This window comes from Thalassophryne amazonica, chromosome 12, assembly GCF_902500255.1.
Source record: "Thalassophryne amazonica chromosome 12, fThaAma1.1, whole genome shotgun sequence".
Lineage (NCBI taxonomy): Eukaryota > Metazoa > Chordata > Actinopteri > Batrachoidiformes > Batrachoididae > Thalassophryne > Thalassophryne amazonica.
In genome coordinates this window covers 46901592-46923733 of record NC_047114.1, presented here as the reverse complement: position 1 = coordinate 46923733, position 22142 = coordinate 46901592, and the positions used below count along the sequence as shown (strand labels likewise).

Here is a 22142-nt window from a genome sequence, read left to right as displayed (position 1 = left end):
ATTTTATATTTCAACAGCCAAGGGACATTTGACGATTTGTTGATTTTCAAGTGTTTTAAGTTTTCAAATAATGTTCTGTTGTTAAATAAAGTGATGGAAGGAGAGAAAAATTGTTTCCCTGGCACATTTTTTAAAAAATTCCCCACTAATCCGATTAATCGATTAATCATGTCGAAACCCCATCAGATTCATCGATGATCCAAATAATCATTTGTTGCATCCCTAATGTACTGTTCCTAAGAGTAGTTGTAAATTTTAACAATACACATTCCTCGATATGTTGGTCTTAAAATGGGAATGGGGCATGGTCAGGCACCGTGTTAGTTTGCAACACATACGAGGTCTGTTAGAAAAGTAATTCCGAATTCCTCTGCATGTCTTTTCATGCCGAAAAAGTGCTGATGTCAAACTCTTCTGCCATTTCTGTGGTAGTCACACGACGTCCCAGATCAACAAAGCGTTTACTTTGGAAATGAACGGCACATTCCACTGTTACAGGAGTTTTTTGTCATGAAAAGATGTGCGGAGGACTTCGCGCGTCGGGACGGAGGCGCAGGGCACACAACAAAAAGCAACGCCGTGATGAAGCCTCACAGGATATGTTGTGGCATGTCCAGCTTGTCCACAATTTCTCGGATAGTCACACGACTGAAAAGCCACCGAAAGCCGTCTGAATCTTCCGAATGGTGCAAGAGCTGGGCATGTTAGGGCTTGTCCTGTGAGACCAACACGGAGGTGCTTTCGTCCCACGCCATGAGCGGCTCCGAGGCGAATTTCCCTGCTCCTCTTTGCATTACAAAAACTCCTGTAACAGTGGAATGTGCCAAAAAAGTGCTATGTCCAGCTGTCTTGCCATTTTTCTGGTAGTCAGACGACGTCCCGGATCAACAAAGCATTCACTTTGGAAATGATCTGGTCTTTTGAGCCTGTTGATCGCCGCTCGGTGCGCGGCGCGCCATCCGCTGCTGTGGGCCGTCTTTAATCCAGTTGTAATTGTCCTTAATCTGTGTGATCCCCATTAGATCTTCACCGAAAGCCATCTGAATTTTCCAAATGGTTTCCACCTGGCTGTCTCTCACACTTTCTGAAAAATTTTGATGAAGCAAAGCGGCAGTTGATCAGTCAATTTCCTGACAATGAAAATCCGACGAGGGGGCTGGACCACTCCTCCCACAAGGCGTGCTCACAGGCGAATGACGCAACCGACAGGCGTGAAAAAACTCATGCATGCGCACGAAGGTTCAAGCTTGGCTGATGCAATCACACGATTCAAATCCATATAGTTTTTTGCAAAAAATAAAAAGGTCCGTTACTTTTCTAACAGACCTCGTAGGTATGTCCAAAAACCTGGATTAAAGATTCATGCAGTGTATCTATTTATTGGGCACGATATTCCATTACACCTTACATAGAAGGTTCATGACACGCTTACACTCTCCATGTGCACCCATACCACTACCATATGCACAGTGACTCCTGTCTGTTGGGACTCTGGGGGCAACTTACTGAGAATGTTCCTTCTGCGGCAGAGGAGCTAATACACTAACTTGCCCTGCGTATTCTGTTGGTTGAGACTCTGCTCTTTGCCCTTTGGATGTTTTTTGAGCCATCAGGTTGTTGGAACAACATATGCTTATGGTTGCTTAACTGCAATAATTCTGTCCTTTGCATGTTTGACATTTCTTTATTATGCCTTATTTTATATGATGTTTTGTTATTGTTACTGCAACCAAAGCAGATGGTCACCCCATTGACTCTGGTCTGCTTGAAGTTTCTTCCTGTAATCAGTTTTTCCTTCGCATTGTTTCCAGTGTGCTTGCTGAGAGGGGGGGTAAGGTTTGACCTTAGGAGCTGTGTAACAAAAAAAAAAGTCAGAAATGCTCAAAGTGCACTTCACTGTGCATGTTAGACTGTGTGCTATTGATTGCTGAAATTAGTCTCTGATATCTTCTTTCTGCATAGTGTTGCATTTTCTTATTCATTTTGTTTAAAATCAAAAATGTGTCTTTCATCATTTAAATTCTTTTGCTGTACTCTTTCTGAGTAGTTTTTTTTATTTCTGTAACATCCTACCAGATCTTCAAGTTCAGCTGGATACGAAGCTCAAGGAGCTGCAGTTCACAGGAGAGGTCAATTCTACTGGTCAGTATATGTTCACACCTGTCAATATCATTTCACAATCTACAACTCAAGTGTCAGAATAACTCACACTAACCACATCATTTTTTACTTCTGTATCTGCATTTGAGCTTCAAGTTGTCATAAGCCATTTCTGGCCCTCGGGCCTTCAGTTTGACATCATGAGCAAATGTGTCAAAAGGTCAGCATCTGTTGTCTGTTGTTCCTCTAGTACTGGAGCTGATTTTTGTGAATAGTAAGATTGAAGCAAATCAGAAGTTGATCGGTGTCTACAATGAGAAATCCACATCCATGATCACTGGTGCGTTCACGTCAGGGTGTTCAGTATGTGCTGTAATATGTGACATCATTTATATATCCAGAGCTGAATATTTGTTTCTTTTCCAGTATATCAGAGGCAATTTAAGCAAAAAGCTGAGCTCCTTAAAGCCAAGATTTTAGAATTAAATGACGATGAGAGCAACATGGCACTGAGTAAGTAACTTCCAACCCATGAAATATCTTTTAGCCTCTGTTCTGTTTTTGTTTACTCAAGAAATGCTTTAACATTTTCTGACCCCCCCCCCCCCCCCCCCCCCCCCCCAACCCCCAGCCAAGGAGATTTTGGCATTGCAAAATGAATTGGCACATATCAGTGAGTTAAAGACAGATGCCAAACTGGTAGCTGAGGCCACTGTGAAAGGTGAGTAACCCGACGGTTCAGTAAAACTTGTGTGTATCAAACTGTGTCTGCATTGAGAAATCCAGTGTGTTTGTCCAGGGGATTGTGAAATAGCTACTGAGTAAACTCTCAACAAGTCTTTGATGGTCTTTTACTGAAAATCAGTAATTGATGAGTTGTATGTGTTTTCTCTCTTAGAGATAAAAGTGATTTTGGAGGAGGATCAGAGACAACAACAACTGCTGCAGAAACAGTTGGCGGAAAACGGGTTTGCACAAGCACAGATGAGTAAGTCTGAGTTGTCCATTCTACACTGTAGAATAGAGCCTTTATTGTCATTGTACATATACACATGCATACAACAGGGTTGGTAAGGTTAGACCTAAATTGTGTGAAGCATCTTGAGGCAACTTTGTTGTGATTTGGCGCTATCTAAATGAAATAAATTGAAATTGAACAAAATCTGTCCTGTGCATTTAATCCATCCTATTTACAGTTAAACACAAATCAACCAAGAGGACCAGTGGGCAGCCACAGCCAAAATCTTTCGTAATTTGGCTCTATATAAATAATTGTAACTTGACTCAAAGTAATTTTCACAAAATGTGATCAAAATATTTCTTTCCTGAAATAAAATAAAATAGAAAACATTCGCTTTTGGTATGGCCACAGATAAAAAAAGGTGGAGAAAGGATTTTAAAATACTTTTTATCTGGTAAGACAAGAAGTTTTGGACCTCACCTGTAGTAAGTACTCTGATGAGTTGCCACCACCAGCAACTCACACTGTTCTTATTCCTAGTTCAGATTTCTAAAAGTGGTTGTCCTTTGTTTTGTTTGGATCAGTCATGAAGATTATCAACATGATAAAAGAGCTGAGAGAGCTGGAGGAGGATGACAAAAACCAGACAACAGTCCAACCAACGAGTAAGTCTGGAGTACGGTGACTGATTTATAAATTCTGCAGGTGGGGTTGTGCAGAAGAAGTTGAATAAACCTCACTCCCCAAGTCCAAAAGACGCTCTGGTGACAGATGGTAGAGGATGTGGGTTTTAGCTTGTGGTTATAGCATCTGCCTCCCATCCTGTAGACTGTGAGTTCGATCCCAGAGTGAGATGAGGTGATGCAGGTTACATTCATAAATATGTCCTTAATATTGAACAGATATAAAACAGCCCACATAAAAAAATGTAATTTTTGTGTTGAAGCAGTGTTCATGTGCTTTCAGTCTGTAAAAAAAAACTTTTCAGAGTTTGACAGTCTAGCCAAGCAAACACATTTTCATAATGTTGCAGAAGAATGTTGTGACAATGTAAATTCATGTAGTGCCAAACACACTGTCAAATTAAGTTCAAACAACATTTAAAAATAAAAAGATCTTATTTTGAAAAAAAAATTGCTGGTAATCATCATAGCATTTTTTTTATTCCTGCTTATTTCAATTAAGGGCTGCAGGAGAGCTGGAGCCTCCTCATTGTCATAGGGCAAGAGGCGGCGTACACCCTGAACAACCCGCCAGTCTATCGCAGGGTCACATATAAAAAACACACATCGACGGTCAATTTAAAGCTTCCAATTCACCTAACCTGAATGTCTTTGGAAATGGGATCAAACCAGAGCACCCAGAGGGAACCCATGCAAACACGGCGAGAACATACACACGCCACACAGAAAGGACCAGGTAAGAAGCGAACACAGGACCTCCTTGTTGTGATGCAACAGTGCTAACCACTAAGCCACCATGCTGCCCGCTTCATAACACAACTCCATATTATATGGAGAATGGGTATAATTGGTGTTGAATGAGGAACTTCCCATTTTAGAAGCAATCATCACTTGTACCACCATGTTACAAGCCAATATTTTGTTCAACCAGCTTTATTACTGTGCAACATCAATATCTGGGAATTACACTTTACTGGAAATGTCATCATCATCATCATGAAGCGGTGTTGCAGCAGGCAGCCGTTTTCTTGTTTCCCTTAAGTAAAGTAAGTAACCATGATGACTTTCTGTACTTCATCATGGAGACCAAAATATTTTAACAAAATGACTTTTAAATGAGCATCTAAAATGTCACATTGCAGCACTGCTTGAGCGTAATTAGACAAAATCCTATAACAGCATTATGACAATATGTTTGGAACCACACACATGCACGTTGTCACAACATTCTTCTCCAATGTTTTTACAATCACCACATTGTATAAATGTCAGATTGTTAGCTGAGATGATTGAGTGCTTTATGGTTCATATGGTCCTGATTGATTTCTGACTACTTTTTACACTTAAAATGTTTGGAGCGTGCATGTAGAAACTCCAGTTTAATTCAAATTTAACTGATTTCAGCCCTTCAGATTCAGTATGCCAAAGCTCAGGCTGAAATAAAGGGTAAGATGATCTTACTTGCCAGAAATTATCAATATACAAGACAGATGCAGGTATTAAAGCACAATTTCAGGTGTCCTGTTTCCATTCTACAGAGCTGCAGAAGAAATTGCGATCAAAGACTGAAGAGTGTTCTGGACTCTATGAGAAATACAACGGTAAGCGCCCAAAATATGACTTTAGAGGTAGAAACACTGAAGGTTCCTGCTTCACGTTCTTCTGTTTCTCTCAGAGACAAAGGCTGAATTTGAAGAAAAGATTACACAGCTGAACAGAACTGACTCCAAATCAGCACTTGGTGAGTGACGTTGTGCTACATTATCATTGTTGCCCAGAGTCATGATCTTAAATTGAATCTCATCATTGTTCTTCAGTGGTGTCTCTAGCCTCTAATGCTAGAGACACCATTAGTGCAGTGCCTTTAATGCCATAGGTATTAAAGGCACTGCGCTGCGGTGGTTTGAATCATATTTGTCTAATAGATTACAATTTGTTCATGTAAATGGGGAATCTTCTTCACAGACTAAAGTTAATTATGGAGTTCCACAAGGTTCTGTGCTAGGACCAATTTTATTCACTTTATACATGCTTCCCTTAGGCAGTATTATTAGACGGTATTGCTTAAATTTTCATTGTTACGCAGATGATACCCAGCTTTATCTATCCATGAAGCCAGAGGACACACACCAATTAGCTAAACTGCAGGATTGTCTTACAGACATAAAGACATGGATGACCTCTAATTTCCTGCTTTTAAACTCAGATAAAACTGAAGTTATTGTACTTGGCCCCACAAATCTTAGAAACATGGTGTCTAACCAGATCCTTACTGTGGATGGCATTACCCTGACCTCTAGTAATACTGTGAGAAATCTTGGAGTCATTTTTGATCAGGATATGTCATTCAAAGCGCATATTAAACAAATATGTAGGACTGCTTTTTTGCATTTACGCAATATCTCTAAAATCAGAAAGGTCTTGTCTCAGAGTGATGCTGAAAAACTAATTCATGCATTTATTTCCTCTAGGCTGGACTATTGTAATTCATTATTATCAGGTTGTCCTAAAGGTTCCCTAAAAAGCCTTCAGTTAATTCAAAATGCTGCAGCTAGAGTACTGACGGGGACTAGAAGGAGAGAGCATATCTCACCCATATTGGCCTCTCTTCATTGGCTTCCTGTTAATTCTAGAATAGAATTTAAAATTCTTCTTCTTACTTATAAGGTTTTGAATAATCGGGTCCCATCTTATCTTAGGGACCTCGTAGTACCATATCACCCCAATAGAGCGCTTCGCTCTCAGACTGCAGGCTTACTTGTAGTTCCTAGGGTTTGTAAGAGTAGAATAGGAGGCAGAGCCTTCAGCTTTCAGGCTCCTCTCCTCTGGAACCAGCTCCCAATTCAGATCAGGGAGACAGACACCCTCTCTACTTTTAAGATTAGGCTTAAAACTTTCCTTTTTGCTAAAGCTTATAGTTAGGGCTGGATCAGGTGACCCTGAACCATCCCTTAGTTATGCTGCTATAGACATAGACCGCTGGGGGGTTCCCATGATGCACTGTTTCTTTCTCTTTTTGCTCTGTATGCACCACTCTGCATTTAATCATTAGTGATCGATCTCTGCTCCCCTCCACAGCATGTCTTTTTCCTGGTTCTCTCCCTCAGCCCAAACCAGTCCCAGCAGAAGACTGCCCCTCCCTGAGCCTGGTTCTGCTGGAGGTTTCTTCCTGTTAAAAGGGAGTTTTTCCTTCCCACTGTAGCCAAGTGCTTGCTCACAGGGGGTCGTTTTGACCATTGGGGTTTTACATAATTATTGTATGGCCTTGCCTTACAATATAAAGCACCTTGGGGCAACTGTTTGTTGTGATTTGGCGCTATATAAAAAAATTGATTGATTGATTGATTAATCATCTGGATTGTTTGTGAATTATAAAGACGAGATGTTTTCATTTTCAATCAGTTTTGAAGATCATCAACCTACATGATGAGCTGAAGTACCTAAGGAATCTGATCTCCACCACAAATGACCAGGACAGAATCTCTGGTAAGCAGAAGATAACATTTGACACTGAAGATGAACTTTAATTCACATTCTTATCTAGTAACGAGTTGATCCAAGGTAGGTCTAAGGTTCTAAAAACATTCTATAACATTCTATAATACAAATACAAATAATGAATGTTTATGAGTTCAATGGTACGAATATTTCATGAAGTGAAAGAGGGAATGTTCCATTCAACGAGTCGAAGCCGAGTTGAAATCTTTCACCTCATTAAATTTTTGTTCCATTGAAAGAATGTAAAAACATTCATTATTTGTTTTATATAACAGCTAAAATAGATGCTTGTCATTTGCTATTATATTAATTTATAAACAACAAAAAAGGGACTTAGATTTTGGTGTGATGCTTTAATATCAACAGTCCAACACAAACTTCAAATAGTAGTCCAGTTATCAGTCAATTGGAAAACAGTTAGATAGTCCGTACTTCCTCAGTCCAGCGAAAAATCGTGTCCAAAATTTGTCCAGGTTTTCATCCCAACAGCTCTTCATGCCTCCAGACAACTTACCGTGTAGTGGATTTGTGTGTGTGTGTGTGTGTGTGTGTGTGTGTGTGTGTGTGTGTGTGTGTGTGTGTGTGTGTGTGTGTGTGTGTGTGTGTGTGTGTGTGTGTGTGTGTGTGTGTGTGTGTGTGTTAGAAAAATTTGCACCGTCAATTAGCTCATTCAAATTGTCATCCATCAGCAAAACAAACTCGGTCATGTTTAGTTAAACACCGCCTCCACTAGTGTGTCCGTGGGCGTGGTTTGCAGCGTGCAATGGTACAAAACGTATGGAACCAAATTTGCATGGTAAATGGAAACATATTTGCATGCTAAATGCAATGCAACACAAATGTGATGAATAATCCATGTCACGTGACATACAATGCACCAATCAAATGACAAGGATCCACTCAGCCATTATATAATATTCTATAATACATTGGAATGGCATGTGAATGGCACATGCCATTCCAATGTATTATAGAAACTTTGCACAATTTAATACCTTCCTTGAAAAATGTCAGCTACCTATTTCATAAACATTACCCAATCTAGAGCCTGTGGATCCCCACGGGCAACACACCCGTGAATTGAGCCTAAATGTCTTGTTAGAATGTAAATTGTTAGCACCACATACTGTATGTTTGCACGTCATTCATCACTGACTATTTGCATTCCTGAACAGAACTACAGCGCCAGTTTGAGGAGAAGAAACAAGAACTGAACTGGAATATTACAGACTTGAAGAGACAAACTGCCAACTCAGAAACAAGTGAGCATATTGATGTGAAAAAACTGTGGGTACATAAGACAGCATCATCTGAGACAAGACGACAGAACTAGAATATGATTGATTCTTTGAAAGTTGTCTTCTAATGTTACTGTAACTCTGTTTAACTTTAAATGCCCTCTCATTTGGTAAGTATAGCTTATCATGTCCCTTGTATCTGTATGAGCCCTCATCCTTCAGACTTGGGCTCATACAGATATGAGGGGCATGATACAGGGCATGATACAGAAATAGACATGTAATAAGATATTTATCACATATTACAACAAAAATAAAGAACAATACTCATCCACAATGAATCATGTAGAATGAATAACGCAGGTAAACCATGTGACTATGTAAATTATGGAATGTTCTTATGTCTCTCTATAAAGTCATGAGTGTCCTCTTCACTGATGTCTCACAACTTCAGAGTGAGACTCAAGTTGTAGAATTGTACCTGCTAGAGAGGCTAAAACTTTCTCACCTTGATCAGACATCTTGGTTGAATGAAATGATCAGGATCCTGTATCAGGATCCTGCATTTGTCACCAGGGTAAGACAAAATGAGGGTGTGTCATTGGTGGGGCCAAGAAATGGGGGCTGCTGATTGGATGAAAAGTGGGGCAATACAAAGCTTGGTATTTTCAATGTCTTTTATTGTATTTCCCTGTTTTAAGAGTTGTATTGCCCTAATTTTATTGCCACAGTTTCCAGAGCAGTAAAATTGATAGGAAAAGTGTATGATTTATCAGTCCTATTTTTTCTTGTATCTCACGAGGGCTGGTTTACGAGTATAAGGCACATTTTTGTTGTAATATGTGATAACTCTGACTTTGACACACATATTCAGAGAACACATAAACAGTCATGGATGAAGATGCTCAAATCAATTATATTAAAATGACATCATTGTGCTGTTTCACTTTTGATTTTTCAAAACAAACCAGAAAAAGTCTATACTGTGTTCATATTTTCTGAAATGGATTCTAAACTATCTTTAGACCTTGATCTACAGTCAGTTACATAAGTATTTGGACAGTGATACACTTTGTGATTTTTGCCTGCATGTAAAACCTCAAATAACACAATCAAGATCTGCATCTAGTTAAGAAATCTAGCTTTAATTTAAGGAGTTGAATAAAAATATCACATTAACCATTTAGGAATTAAAACATTTTTTAACACTCAGCCCCCATTTTCTGAGCCCATAAATAATTGGACAAACTAATACATTTCCAGAAATAATGATTAAATCAACATGCTTACAGACATTTCTTAAGACAAGTCAGGGATGGATAAATGAACATTTCTAAGTAACTAAATATACAGTTGTGCTCAAAAGTTTACATACCCTGGCAGATTTTTGGTGGTGTTATTGTTTTTTTTTTGGGGGGGGGGGGGGGGGGGGGTTTGGCCATTTTTTCAGAGAATATGAACAATAACACAAAAACTTTTTTTTACTCATGGTTAGTGGTTGGGTGAAGCCATTTATTGGCAAACAACAGTGTTTACTCTTTTTAAATCATGATGACAACACAAACTACCCAAATGACCCTGATCAAAAGTTTACATACCCCCGTTCTTAATACTGTGTATTGCCCCCTTTAACATCAACAACAGTTTGGAGTCTTTTGTGGTAGTTGTGGACGAGGCTCTCTGATGGTAAAGCTGCCACTGAATATGTTTCGGACTTTATTTACATCAATTACAAAAAAATACAAACACTATGGCACTCTATGGTAAATCTGCATGGAGTAGACAGTTTTCAAAAACTGAGTGACTGTGCAAGAGAAGAGTGAGGAAAGCCACCGAGACACTCAGAAGAAGTTATAGGCTTACGTGGCTGTGATTGGAGAAATTACGCACAGTGCAAGCTTTGCATTTTGTATCACCAGTTATCCATCTTCATGATGAAGTGGTATAGAGGAGGATTTCTTAAAAAGAAGACCTGCAAGTTTAGCTACAAATTGCCAGAAGGTACAGCTGAGATGCAAGCCTGGATTTGATGTGTTTTGATGAAAGAAAATCCTTCTCTGCTCTACTCCACTATGAAGCTAAGAGTAGTGATGCAAAATGCAAAGCTTGTACTGTGCACAGTTTCCCCAATCACAGCCACATAAGTCCATAACTTCTCCTGGGTTGGCTGAGTGTCTTCGTGGCTTTCCTCACTCTTCTTCTTCTTGCACAGTAACTCAGTTTTTAAGAACTGTCTACTCCATGCGGATTTACCATAGAGTGCCATATTATTTATATTTCTTTGTAATTAATGTAAATAAAGTCCAAGACCATCACAAAAGACTCCAAGCTGTCAGTGATGTTAAAGGGGGCAACACATGGTATTAAGAAAAGGAGTATGTAAACTTCTGATCAGGGTCATTTGGGTAGTTTCTGTTGTCATTATGATTTCAAAAGAGTAAACACAGTTGTTTGACAATAAATGGCTTCACCCAACCACTAACCATGAGTGAAAGTTTTTGTTTTATCATTCATATTCTCTGAAACATGGCCAAAAAAAAAAAAAAAAAACCCCTAAACTTCTGCCAGGGTATGTAAATGTTTGAGCATAACTGTATGTTGGACTTAATTTACACCAAAAAAAAAAACAAAAAAAAAAAAACACATTAAGAAATACTTTAATTTACATTACAATACACATTACTTTACATACATTACATGCAGAGGAATGGTCTATTTGAAGAGTTTCAGTCAGGTTTTAGAATTCATCATAGTACAGAAACAGCATTAGTGAAGGTTACAAATGATCTTCTTATGGCCTCAGACAGTGGACTCATCTCTGTGCTTGTTCTGTTAGACTTCAGTGCTGCTTTTGATACTGTTGACCATAAAATGTTATTACAGAGATTAGAGCATGTCATAGGTATTAAAGGCACTGCGCTGCGGTGGTTTGAATCATATTTATCTAATAGATTACAATTTGTTCATGTAAATGGGGAATCTTCTTCACAGACTAAGGTTAATTATGGAGTTCCACAAGGTTCTGTGCTAGGACCAATTTTATTCACTTTATACATGCTTCCCTTAGGCAGTATTATTAGAAGGCATTGCTTAAATTTTCATTGTTACGCAGATGATACCCAGCTTTATCTATCCATGAAGCCAGAGGACACACACCAATTAGCTAAACTGCAGGATTGTCTTACAGACATAAAGACATGGATGACCTCTAATTTCCTGCTTTTAAACTCAGATAAAACTGAAGTTATTGTACTTGGCCCCACAAATCTTAGAAACATGGTGTCTAATACAGATCCTTACTCTGGATGGCATTACCCTGACCTCTAGTAATACTGTGAGAAATCTTGGAGTCATTTTTGATCAGGATATGTCATTCAATGCGCATATTAAACAAATATGTAGGACTGCTTTTTTGCATTTGCGCAATATCTCTAAAATTAGAAAGGTCTTGTCTCAGAGTGATGCTGAAAAACTAATTCATGCATTTATTTCCTCTAGGCTGGACTATTGTAATTCATTATTATCAGGTTGTCCTAAAAGTTCCCTGAAAAGCCTTCAGTTAATTCAAAATGCTGCAGCTAGAGTACTGACGGGGACTAGAAGGAGAGAGCATATCTCACCCATATTGGCCTCTCTTCATTGGCTTCCTGTTAATTCTAGAAGAGAATTTAAAATTCTTCTTCTTACTTATAAGGTTTTGAATAATCAGGTCCCATCTTATCTTAGGGACCTCATAGTACCATATCACCCCAATAGAGCGCTTCGCTCTCAGACTGCAGGCTTACTTGTAGTTCCTAGGGTTTGTAAGAGTAGAATGGGAGGCAGAGCCTTCAGCTTTCAGGCTCCTCTCCTGTGGAACCAGCTCCGAATTCAGATCAGGGAGACAGACACCCTCTCTACTTTTAAGATTAGGCTTAAAACTTTCCTTTTTGCTAAAGCTCATAGTTAGGGCTGGATCAGGTGACCCTGAACCATCCCTTAGTTATGCTGCTATAGACTTAGACTGCTGGGGGGTTCCCATGATGCACTGAGTGTTTCTTTCTCTTTTTGCTCTGTATGCACCACTCTGCATTTAATCATTAGTGATTGATCTCTGCTCCCCTCCACAGCATGTCTTTTTCCTGGTTCTCTCCCTCAGCCCCAACCAGTCCCAGCAGAAGACTGCCCCTCCCTGAGCCTGGTTCTGCTGGAGGTTTCTTCCTGTTAAAAGGGAGTTTTTCCTTCCCACTGTCGCCAAGTGCTTGCTCACAGGGGGTCGTTTTGACCGTTGGGGTTTTTCCGTAATTATTGTATGGCCTTGCCTTACAATATAAAGCACCTTGGGGCAACTGTTTGTTGTGATTTGGCGCTATATAAATAAAATTGATTTGATTTGATTAAGATATATAAACTGTATGATTAGATTAAACTTTACTAATCCCTTGGGAAGACTCCCTCAGTGAAACTGACGTTCCGGCAGCATTGTATAGCAGCACACAGGGTAAGAAGCACACAGTATCAAAAGTGAAAGTAAAAAAAAAAAAACAATTTGCAAATATAAATACACAAATATAAATACCAGAAATACTGCTCGTTACTAGTTTACTGGCTACTACTTTTCCTCTCCTTCCTGTCCTCTGTCTTCCTGTTACTCCTCCTCCCCCCGAGTGAGGAGTTGCATGGTGCTGTATATCTATCTGGAATTGGTGGTTCTTAAAAACTGAGTGATGGTGCAAGAAGGAAACTAGTGAGGGAATCTACCAAGACACTTATTACAACTGTAAAAGAAATGTAGGCTTCTGTGGATGTGCTTGGGGAAACTGTGCACCCTGCAGTGGATTTTTTTTTTTTTTAATTATGTGAAACTCAAGCTAAGATTTTATGTTTTCTGGTATGAAATTCCTAATCTGTTCCAGCTTTAGTGAAGGCAACTAAGATTTTTAAAGCAGTTCACTCAAACAGCTTAATTACATTTTCTTTTTGTTCAGTTTTGACAATCATTGATCTGCAGAATGAAATATGGGACCTTCAGAATAAAGCTGCCAATCAGACCGCTCTTAACCACGTGAAAGGTGAGTCTTTAAAAAAAACAAAAACAAAAAAACAGTTCAGACAAGTGGCGAATCAGTAATCCGAAACATACTTTTTCACCAGAGTTGGAAAACCGTCTGGATGGGCTGATCAGAACAATAGAAGACAGGAATGACGTAAACACAAAACTGAGTAAGTCTGAAATACAGTAATACTGTATATGTTCTATTTGACAAATCCATGACCCATATCAGGACAGTTAACGAGTTGTCTAACTCGTTACAACCGCAGGTTTGTAGCATGTCGCATTTGTGTCCAGCGGTAAAATCAGCTCTGTGTCGTGGTGTGTTTCAGTGCTGAGGATCATGATGCTGCAAAATCAGGTGGATCACCTGGAGAAGCATTCGTTATACCTTCAAAACACCCACATATCTGAGGTCACCAGTAAGTAATGCTCAACCTCATCTACCATCTGGTTGGTTTAAAAGCTAAGCTTGGGTGTAATGTTGATTTTAATGTATTCTGTGTGTGTGTTTTTTTTTAATATTTGTGATATGTTGTATTGTATTGCAATTTGTCTTAGAGCTCACAAATGAGCTCACCACCAAAAAGAATGACTTGCAGGAATACATCAATAAACTGAATGAGAAGAATCGGGAAAATGCAGAACTGAGTAAGTGCAGACCAGGTGTGGTGTCTGCGTATCATTATCCGTTCCATTGTCAGTAAATAATCTGATATATTTATGTTCCTCAGTCCTGTCAATCACTCAGCTGCACAACAACCTGAAAAACCTACAAAGAGAAAAGCTTAATTTCAACCAAGAAACTTCCCTCACAATTGCTAGTAAGTGTCTCATATCTCTGATGTTAATGGTTTATGTTAATTCAAGTTACCTGCAACTTCTTCGGGAACTGAAACAAATTAATTTTCTAGCTCTGACTGAACAACTGAAGGTGTCAGAGGAGCAGCGCTCCCGTGTTCAGGCTACAGTCAAGGGTAAATCCTGTGGTAGAATGTTTAATTAGCGGTAATACAATCTAATTATAAAGGAATGTAATATTGCAGCAAATCTGTTTTTGTGACAGAGCTGCAGTATAAAGTGGACCAAACGGAGGCACAGTGTTCCAGTAATGAAGGCGCACTTAAAAGTGAGTATTGTCTCTGTTGTTCTGTTCCAAATACACAATTTTTTATCTGTGAAATTAACAGTGGGTGTGTTTGTGGCATCATAGTCCTACAGGAAAGCATGGACGCCAAATTCAAAGAACTGAAGACAAAATCTAACACCGTTACTTCTCTTGGTGAGTAACACAACTGTTCTGCAGTTTGTTGACTCTCATCAGATTCACACTGCAGAATCCAGAGATAAACATCAGCATCAATGGCCCTTAGGGCCTAAATAGGACTTATTTCAGTCTTGCAGAAACCTACCACAAATCACTCCTGTCACTCTTATATACCCATTCCCAGTGGTGGCTAGTAGTGATATTGGGTGGGCTAACAAAGATTGCACAGAGATTGTGAGGATGTCACTACTTTGAGCTCCTTTTTGCGCCTTTTTCAATCATCGGGCTCCAGGGGTAAAATATAATTTGCAGTCATGCTAATGTTCAAGTAAATATGAATAAATGTCTTTGGGCATATTTCACACTGCAGCAACAGCAGCAGCACATTTGAGATATCAAATTACAGCAACTACACCTTCTCATAGCAACTACTCTACGACACTATTGAGAAGTACACGGAGTATCAATATCACTTACTCACTCAATTACTCAGTCCATTTCACTATTTCTTTCTGTACATATTAGCACATGGTGTTTATGAACAAAAAAACAATATATGCAAGAATCATGGAATGATAGGCTTAAGGATCTGAAAGCTACAATTTCAGAAAACTCCATTCAAGTTCTGTGGATGTAGTGTGTTCCAACTGTAACAACTGCTAACAGATACTGCAGCTGATTTATCACAACCATTTTGTAACATACTTAGTCAAGCATCATGTCCTCAATGAATCAATTTGGTAAATAATGGTCATTACAAAAGAGAGATCCATGTGGGGCAACCTATAACCTGCAGGCACCCATGCATCAAGTTGCAGAGTTCCCACGAAGTGATTAATTTACACACACACACACACACACACACACATATATATACATATATATATATATATATATATATATTACAGGTTCTCTAAATGGCATACAACAGGCTAAGATGTGACTACTTCCATCTTGCCTCCCCTGCTCCCTCTCAAAACACGTGCAGGTCATGACTTATGACAGTAGCTCTACAGCTACTGTGAAAATCTTTATTTGTACCAGTGTCTATCCTTTTTAAAATGTGGAATAAATAAGGCCTCTGGGCTGATTTAATCAACCCAGAAGCACAGCAGTCCAAGGATGACATCTGTCAGCCATGACATCTGTCACTCACTACATGATGAAAATGAATGGAGTCTGCTGGAGTGGAGGTTGGCCTGTCAAAAAATAACCCCAAATACTGAGCTGTGACTCTATACTCTATAAAAATGAATGAAGCTCATGCCTTTGACAGTTTGGGTTGACAAAAACAAGCCCATTTAGCTAAATCCTGTGTTTTCGTGTTACTATTTGGGTGCTCTTGCTGTACTTGGTAGCACCAAAGTATAAAACACTATATTCACAGATGCTGAACAATATTTTTAAAAAATCAAGGAATAACATAAGATTTTATGTTTTATTTTACTGTATAAGACAGGGAGGGCTTAGTCCTATTAGCCCATTTATACGAGCCCTCCCTGCCCACTTCACTTTGCCTGCACTCTCTGTAATATTCATTTACAATTGTCATCATGTGGATTCTTGATGTTGTTTTGACTGCAGCGACTCTCTGGCGTGCAAGAGATTATGGGATACATCAATAGGGTGAATATTAGTTTTGTGAATTGTTTCTGTAATTTATGTCTGTAGCATGACCCAAGCAGAGGGTCACCCCTTTGAGTCTGGTCTGCTTGAGGTTTCTTCCTCGGAGGGAGTTTTTCCTTACCACTGTTGCTCTGGGGGTTAGTAAGGTTAGAACTTACTTGTGTGAAGCGCCTTGAGGCAACTCTGTGATTTGGCACTATATAAATAAAAATAAATTGAAATTGAAAAATATTTTTGTTTTGGTGTTGCTGAATAAGAGAATATTTTATTAAGTATTCTGATTATACAAAATTGGCTCATTTGCATTTATTTCTGAACAAATTATAAAATTATTTTACCTAAAATATAGGGATGTCCATAATTCCAACTTGGAATGTATTTATTTGACATTGTGTATTTTGATCATATAAAAAATATTCAGCAAAAACTGTTCATGTTTGAAGGCATCAAACACTAACAGCATGCAGGAGATTTTGTTTTATTCTCCTCTCAAACAGTGAGAATGAGTAAAGCCGACAGTGTGTTGTGATCATATGATCCCACAGAACTATTCTAACCCAAAGTTGTTTTTTTCCAGCTCTTCAAATTTCTGCATTAAGCTTGCAACTAGAGGTTTTACAGAAACAGAAAGAAAACACTAATGATAAAACAAAACTAGAAGGTGAGTGCACATATTTATTTTACAGCTGAATATTGCTGCTATGCAACAATGTTTTTGGGTATTTTAGAAAAAAATTAAAACTGATATTCATTTCTGGCTTACACACAGTGCATACAGTCCATTGTTGCATATTTCCATATCTTGGGCAAACCTTCAAAGTCATGCGAGATCACATTGGACCTTTTAAACACATTAAACAGTACAGAATCATTTCTGTGTATCTTGGTATCACAGAAGTGTCCAGACAGTGATGTGAGTGATTTTTGTCTTCGTTTTACAGAGCTTCAAAAAACAGTTGATGAAAAGACCAAAGAGCTGACCATTAAAACAGAAGACCTAAAAGCAAAAAGCGCTCAACCTCAAAGATGTGAGTGAAACAAAGAAGTTGCGTTTGTTCAATTTATGACCTCCTTCTCCATGAAAGCATTTAGATTACCGCCCTGGTACAATGTGCAAATGTAAATTGCAGAATGTAAAAAGTAAAACTGTAACAAGATATGGTTTAAAAACTAAAATAAAATTTTAAAATCAATATTCACTTCAAGTAACCTTGTCCACAGGAGAGCAATTTCAAAGGTACATTGACTAGATAGGTCTTAACAAGCTGAAAAAATAAAAAACACAAAAAGGAAATAAAGTGCTGATGCATATCCTGGACATAAGGTGTTTCTTTTCTTTTTTCCTTTTAACTACGTATATATGACTTCATGTTTTGACTTGTTTATAACAATCAATCACAAATATTTTACTGCTCAATATGATGTTTTGATCAAATCTCAAACCACAGTGGTAGTGGAGATATGATGGTCAATGTATATTTGGGCTGTTTTTCTTGACCTTAACCTTTGAACAATCTGTTCCAAAAGTTAATTATTACGTGGAGGCACTAACCCAAGTCATATTCCCACCAGGTTTGGTGAAAATCCATCTACACATATTTTTTGATTTATTTATTTTGTTCACACACACACACACACACACACACACACACACACACACACACACACACACACACACACACACACACACACACACACACACACACACACACACACACACACACACCTCTGTGTTTTTCGCACGGACCTCGCTAGCTCTCATACTGTCAACACCTCAGTCTGATATTTTCCCGTACAGACTGAGCAAGCAAGGTTAATAATCCTTTAGTATTTTGTTGAAAATGTAATGTTTGGAGTATTTTAAAATTTAATTTTCAACTGAGACACTGGAATAAAAAAACAAACAAATCACCAAAAACCATTTTTAATCAAACTCTACAGTGCCTAAAACATTTGCACAGTGCTGTACACCACCACCCCCAGTACAAGCACATACTCACACACAAACACACAGAAAAAAAATGTACATGCCAGAATGTAATAGTCAAGGAGGTGACACTTGTTTTCAGTCCTACAGATTGTTGCTGTACAAACTGAAATTGAGAGACTGGTGAATCTGCCACCGAACGACACAAATTACAATAACATTGAAGGTGAGTGACGACACCGACATCAGTAATAATCCAGAGTCCTCAGTTAAAAACGTTTTGTACGAACAAAACCAATTGGAGACCTTTTTCCAACATGTGAACTGGTATTTAAGCCCCTTTCACACCGGGCCTGTGTAGAGTTGCATTGTGCTGTGCATCTACGTATTACGCAGGAATGGCTGTGTTTGTTGCGTGCAGGGAGGAAGCTTGACCCCCTTCTTCTTCTTCTGTGGTTGTGAAGCTTCACTGCCAGCAGAGTTCATCAGAAACCAGCGGGATGAATAAAACTGAGCAATGCAGATATGTACTGATAAAAAAAAACCTAAAAGGATTTTTCGCTGGACTGGCGTAGGGCAACGTACAATTGCGGAGGCATGCCGTACAGTGCAGCGCAGTGTTGCGTAGACTTGCGGAGAGCACTGCGTCCAGTGCTCTACGCCAAAAGTCCACAAAATAATTAAAAATGTTTAAACCAAAAAAAATGTTTAAATTTTGCAGACTCCTTTGCGTTGGGCTGCATAAACTCGGTATAGTTGGTATGCCACATTCCGCAACTCTACGTTGAGTGGTGTGAAAAAGGCTTTAGAAAGGAAGGCTGTGTGGTGATAATGTGAGTAACTCGTGGCTCACAATGATATGTATGACGGTACTTCAAAAAATTCTCCACCCCAAAAACATAACATTCTTGGGGCGGGGGGGGGTCCATGTTGTTCTTCTCTGTGAGAGAGCAGCTCCATATGTGTAAATGATTACTGGAGCGAATGTTTGCATCCATTCATGGCTAAAGATGGGCGTGAACAGTACAGCAGGTCTGTGAATGTACGTACACTTCTATGACCACTGAGGGTTATGTTTTTTTATTCTTCCTGTCTCCAGTACTCGAAGATAAACTGAATTATTTGATTAAAGGAATTCAAGATGAAAATGATGAAAGTGCAAAACTGAGTGAGTGGTGGCTGAAATGACAGAATATTACTATTGTGACCCATTGTTGACTTTAGACAGGTAAACTGTAAATAACAAGATTTTTCATGACAGTGTTTCAGATCTTGGCTCAGCGAGATAAACTAATCACACTGAAGAAACAGCAAGAGAATCGGTTTCTAGAACAAACACAAAGAATTAAAGGTGAAAACTACCTATGCTATTCTCAAATGTATTGTGAATGTTCTTTGATATGGTTTCAGTTGAAATGAATAAATAAATAAAATATCTGCCTTTCTGAAAGAGCTGGAGAATGACTTGGAGGATGTAAGAAGTCAGATAAAAGTTAAGACGGTGGAACTGGGCTCAAATGAAGTTAGGGTTGCTAATCTGTGTAAGTGTTGTGCTCATATTTAGGCAAAACAATATTATCTGACCTGTGAAAACACAATGATTAAATAGCTTCCCATTACCAAAAATTAATTCATTTATTTTTGTTTGTTTGGTCTTTTGTAGCGGCTGATATTATGGAACTTCACAAGAAAATCAAACCACTGGAGATTCAAATATCAGTCCTCAAAGAAACACACAGGAACGCTAGTGAAGGTAAAAGACCAAACATTTCAGTATTACATCCAGCACAATAAATTTTAACTATTTCACTCAGTGCTACATAATGATTTTTTTTTCTTTTTCAGAGCTCCAGAAAAAACTGGAATTGACAAAAATGCAATTACAGGACAGTGAGAGCCTGCTCAAGGACGCAAACTTAACGAACTTCAATTTGAGTATGAAAACGTCTCGTGTTTCTTGTTGGTTTGTTTCCTTGAAGAGACAAAAAAATAACCATGCTGTTGTGTCTGTTAGTAATGGACATTGCTGATCTGAGGGCACAACTGCAACAGGCTCTGAAAAAGGCATCAGTGGCAACAGCTGCTGAAATAAAAGCCAAAGGTTTGTTTGTTTCTTTTTAAACATTGTTTCTGGACTTCCAATCACCACTGCTTATTGTGTCTGTTCGAGGTCAAGGTCAGGTCTGGGAGCATGCACTGCCACATCAATCACACCATGCAACTACCATGGGACCTGGATGGCAACCATCCAACTAGACAGTTGGTCCATCCCCAGTTTGCCAAAGTAGCCATCAAGTCCCTGCAGCCAGGTGAAATTTGGGTGTCCCCTTGATGTTTTCCAGTTGTTGCGGTCTTCATCACTGAGGTACCTGCATGTTGGCTCGTGCCCAGATAAGTGCACCATATGGTCTAAATGTTGTAGCTCATGCAAGTGTTAAGGTGTTTCTCTAAGTCAGTGTTCCTTTGAACTAAAGTCATTCCATCTGAACGTAAGGATCCTCTGAAGAGACCAAGTACCAAACAGATGTTGCCTTAAGTCAGTGTTTCGCATCAAACTCTCACAAGCATACAGTAAGACAGGGAGCACCAGGATCCTAAAGACATGGACGCTCATTCTCCTGCAACAGTATCAGCATCACCAAACACCTCTGTCCAGGTACAGCATGACTACATGTGCTCTTCCCAGACATCTAACCCAGGCATCTCAAAGGTCAAAGACACAGAAACATGAATGTCACTGCCAAGATAACTGAATAACTACAAGGTCAATGCTTTTACTGCATACACATACACTTCTGGTGACCAAGTTCAAGAAGCCATTCAAAGTCCAGACTGTGGTCTTGATCAAACCCTGACACTGGAAAACATGTCACTATACAGAATAAAACATCAACTTTTCCATTTTCCTACACTTTAAAAAAGGCAAGCTGTATACCCTGTAAAACAGTCAGTGGATGGATGGATGATTCATCAACCAACCCTTCTGTTTGTTAGCAGGGTGACTCAAAAACAAATGCTATTGTCTTGTAACTCAAGTTAAAATGGTATAAAAGGAGGACAGACTCATTCAAATTTGGTTAACCGATGCAACAGATTAACCCAAAAATTAACGTTGATTTGCCTATGCAAAATCCCATAAACTGTCACGGTGGGATAGCTAGTGGATGCTGGATTGATGATGGATTAGGAGCAGGTGTAGTTGTCAGCCAGAGAAAGATGGACCATTTTCACACTGAAATGTACTAAATAGACATAAACTGCTGTTTTCTGATTTTTTTTTAAACACTGCTTCCATTCTAAGGCCGAAATAACAGTCACACATCCACGCAATCCTGTGAAAAAGATTTTGTATGAATGGAGCCAGAGCACACACTTGTCCCTTCTCATTTTCTCTCCCTCAAGGTACTGCATGGTTTTGAAGTTACTACATGTACTGTATCTTGAAATGAGCTTGTTTTCTCTCATTTCCGATGCCAAGGTCTGATGGCCACCAGAGTCACTGCTCATTACATTTGTGTGGAAGAGAAAATAATTGGTTATTCATGCAGTTGTGGTGTTATTGATTTTTCAGAACTGGAACAGCTGCTGGAAACTCAACAGCAAGAAAACAGAAAACTCAAAAGCACCAATAAAGGTGTGTATTATACGTAGTGATGTCTAAACTTTCTTTGTTGTGAAAATGTTTTATGTTGTGTCACCCTTTCAAACTGTTCCCTCTGTCAGAGTCAATACAGAAAATCAAGGAACTGCAATTGTGCTGCAGCGAAGTTAACCAGTGTGATGGTGAGAATCGGAATCTGACCTCGGTGT

At 38.9% G+C, this 22142-nt stretch overlaps 1 protein-coding gene across 1 annotated transcript in view; it reads left to right on the top strand.

Annotated features, from left to right (window-relative positions):
- Window positions 1-22142, top strand: part of si:ch211-14a17.10 (golgin subfamily A member 3) — a 46371-nt gene that overhangs the window by 18935 nt on the left and 5294 nt on the right. The window contains exons 10-39 of the mRNA XM_034182571.1: window positions 2077-2142; window positions 2351-2440; window positions 2527-2613; window positions 2732-2821; window positions 2999-3088; window positions 3646-3726; window positions 5149-5190; window positions 5283-5345; window positions 5420-5485; window positions 7147-7230; window positions 8418-8504; window positions 13448-13531; window positions 13614-13682; window positions 13845-13934; window positions 14074-14163; window positions 14247-14336; window positions 14427-14489; window positions 14579-14641; window positions 14726-14794; window positions 16983-17066; window positions 17347-17433; window positions 18475-18558; window positions 19432-19500; window positions 19594-19683; window positions 19784-19873; window positions 19996-20085; window positions 20178-20267; window positions 20347-20433; window positions 21904-21966; window positions 22056-22115. Coding sequence (XP_034038462.1) covers window positions 2077-2142; window positions 2351-2440; window positions 2527-2613; window positions 2732-2821; window positions 2999-3088; window positions 3646-3726; window positions 5149-5190; window positions 5283-5345; window positions 5420-5485; window positions 7147-7230; window positions 8418-8504; window positions 13448-13531; window positions 13614-13682; window positions 13845-13934; window positions 14074-14163; window positions 14247-14336; window positions 14427-14489; window positions 14579-14641; window positions 14726-14794; window positions 16983-17066; window positions 17347-17433; window positions 18475-18558; window positions 19432-19500; window positions 19594-19683; window positions 19784-19873; window positions 19996-20085; window positions 20178-20267; window positions 20347-20433; window positions 21904-21966; window positions 22056-22115 — 2358 coding nt within the window. The remainder of the gene's footprint in view (window positions 1-2076; window positions 2143-2350; window positions 2441-2526; window positions 2614-2731; window positions 2822-2998; window positions 3089-3645; window positions 3727-5148; window positions 5191-5282; window positions 5346-5419; window positions 5486-7146; window positions 7231-8417; window positions 8505-13447; window positions 13532-13613; window positions 13683-13844; window positions 13935-14073; window positions 14164-14246; window positions 14337-14426; window positions 14490-14578; window positions 14642-14725; window positions 14795-16982; window positions 17067-17346; window positions 17434-18474; window positions 18559-19431; window positions 19501-19593; window positions 19684-19783; window positions 19874-19995; window positions 20086-20177; window positions 20268-20346; window positions 20434-21903; window positions 21967-22055; window positions 22116-22142) is intronic.